Below are 2500 nucleotides of genomic sequence, written 5' to 3' on the forward strand. Positions count from 1 at the left end.
GAGAGTTTTGGGGTTTTGGGGACGGTTTCAGCGTTTTGGGGGGTTTGGAGGGATGTTTTTGGGGGTTTTGGGGGGTTTGGGGTTTTGGGGACGGTTTCAGCGTTTTGCAAGGGTTTGGGGGGGGTTGGAGGGAGTTTTGGGGTTTTTGGGATGGTTTCAACGCTTTGGGAGGGCTTTGGTGGGGTTTTGGGGCATTTTTGGTGGGGTTTTGGGGGTTTTTGGGTCTTGGGGGGGTTTGGGGTCTTTGGTGTGTTTTGAGGTTTTTGGGGTTTTATGGGGTGGTTGTGTTTTTAGGGGGGTTGGGGGTTTTGGGGGTTATTTGGTGTTTTGGGGGTGCTTTGGGGTTTTGGGGGAGGTTTTGGAGATTTTGGGGGGAGGTTTGGGGGTTTTGGGTGGGTTTTGTTTCTTTTGGGGGGGGCTGGGGTTTTTTGGGGGGTCGGGATTTTGGGGGAAGTTTTGGGTTTTTGGGGGGATTTGGGGTCTCTGGGGGTTTTGAGTTTTTTGGGGGCAGTTTTAGGGGGTTGGGATTTTTGGGGGTTCAGGGTTTTTTGGGGAGTTTTCAGCATTTTTTGGGGTGGTTTCTGCATTTTTTGGGGTGGTTTCTGCATTTTTTGGGGCGATTTCTGTGTTTTTGACTGTTCTGTTGGGGTTGGGCTCAGGCTGGCCCCCGGCGCGTGGCTGAACCCGCACCGCAGCCTCCTGGGGAACTACGACGTGAACGTGCTGATGGTGGCCCTGCAGGGGCAGGGGCTGGCCCTCATCTGGTGGGATAAGAGGAGGTGAGAGAGGGCGAAAGCAGCACAAAGCAGCCCAAAGTGACCCAAAACCGACCCAAAATGACCCAAAACCGACCCAAAATGACTCAAAACCGACCCAAAATGACCCCAAACCAGACGCAAATCACCCCAAAACCAGCCCCAAAACCAACCGAAAATGACCCAAAACCAACCCAAAATGACCCCAAATGAGCCCCAAATCACCCCAAAACCAGCACCAAAACCAACCCAAAATGACCCAAAACCGACCCCAAATCACCCCAAAACCAGCACCAAAACCAACCCAAAATGACCCAAAACCGACCCAAAATGACCCAAAACCAGCCCCAAATCACCCCAAAACCAGCCCAAAACCGACCCAAAATGACCCAAAACCGACCCAAATGACCCTAAACACCCAAATCACCCCAAAACAGACCAAAACCAACCCAAAATGACCCAAAACCGACCCAAAATGACCCAAAACCAGCCCCAAATCACCCCAAAACCAGCACCAAAACCAACCCAAAATGACCCAAAACCAACCCAAAATGACCCCAAACAAACCCAAAAATGACCCAAAACCAGCCCCAAATCACCCCGAAACCAGCACCAAAACCAACCAAAAAGGACCCAAAACCAGCCCCAAAACCCAGCAAAAATGACCCAAAACCAGCCCCAAATCACCCCAAAACCAGCCCAAAAAAGCCCCCAAACCAACCCAAAATTACCCAAAACCAGCCTCAAAACCAACGCAAAATGACCCCAAACCAGCCCCAAATCACACTGAAACCAGCCCCAAAACCGACCAAAAATGACCCAAAACAAGCCCAAAATCACCCCAAACCAGCCCAGAATCATCCCGAAACCAGCCCCAAAAATCACCCTGAAACCAACCTTAAACCAACCCAAAACCAGCTCAAACCCACCCCAAAACCACCCTGAAACCAGTCCCAAATCACCCCAAACCCACCCACCTACCCCAAAATCAACCCTAAAGAACCCCAAAACCAAACCCATTCCAAAACCACCCCAAAACCAGCCCAAAATCACCCCAACCCCCCCAAAATAACCCTGAAACCACCCCAAAACCAGCCCAAAATCACCCCAAAATAACCCCAAAACCACCCCAAAATCACCCCAAACCCACCCACCTACCCCAAAATCAACCCAAATGACCCCAAAACTACCCCATCCAAACCACCCCAAAACCACCCCAAAACCAGCCCAAAATGACCCCAAACCAGCCCCAAATCACCCCAAAAAGACCCAAAACCAGCCCCAAATCACCCCAAAACCACCCCAAAAACCACCCCAAAACACCCTCAAACCACCCCAACCCCCCTCCCATCCCCATCCCTTCCAATGCCCCAAACCCCTTTAAACCCCCCCCCAAACCCCCCCTATCCCCCTCCCCACAGGCCCCTGGAGCTCCTGGTGCTCCCCAACATCTTCGGCTTCATCCTCAATGTCCCCGCGGGGCCTCTCCTGGGCCTGATCCCGCTCCCGATCCCGGTCCCGGTCCCGCTCCGGCGCCAGCACTGGCTCTCCCTGCGCTGCTTCCAAGGGGTTTATTACAACCTGGACTCCAAGCTCCCACAGCCAGCGCCCATTGGGGGTGAGGAGGAGCTCAGGTAGGGCTGGGGGTGATGCTCTTGGGTACCACTTTGAGGGTGCTCCTGTGTCCTGCATCCGCATCCTGCATTGGCATCCATGTCCTGCATCCGCATCCCACATCCTGCATC

The 2500-nt window shown here is 53.3% G+C and overlaps 1 protein-coding gene across 1 annotated transcript in view; it reads left to right on the plus strand.

The window, feature by feature from the left end:
* Positions 1–659: 659 nt before the first annotated feature.
* LOC133212177 (josephin-2-like) overlaps positions 660–2500 on the plus strand; it is a gene marked incomplete at its 5' end in the record, with an annotated part of 2918 nt that continues 1077 nt past the window's right edge. Inside the window, 2 exons of the mRNA XM_061353276.1 lie at positions 660–779; positions 2177–2389. Of these exons, the coding sequence (XP_061209260.1) occupies positions 660–779; positions 2177–2389 (333 nt within the window). The remainder of the gene's footprint in view (positions 780–2176; positions 2390–2500) is intronic.

This window comes from Neopsephotus bourkii, unplaced genomic scaffold (genome assembly GCF_033783945.1).
Source record: "Neopsephotus bourkii isolate Nb327-2 ecotype Australia unplaced genomic scaffold, CSIRO-AGI_Nbou_v1 NB_64, whole genome shotgun sequence".
NCBI classification, from domain to species: Eukaryota; Metazoa; Chordata; class Aves; order Psittaciformes; family Psittacidae; genus Neopsephotus; species Neopsephotus bourkii.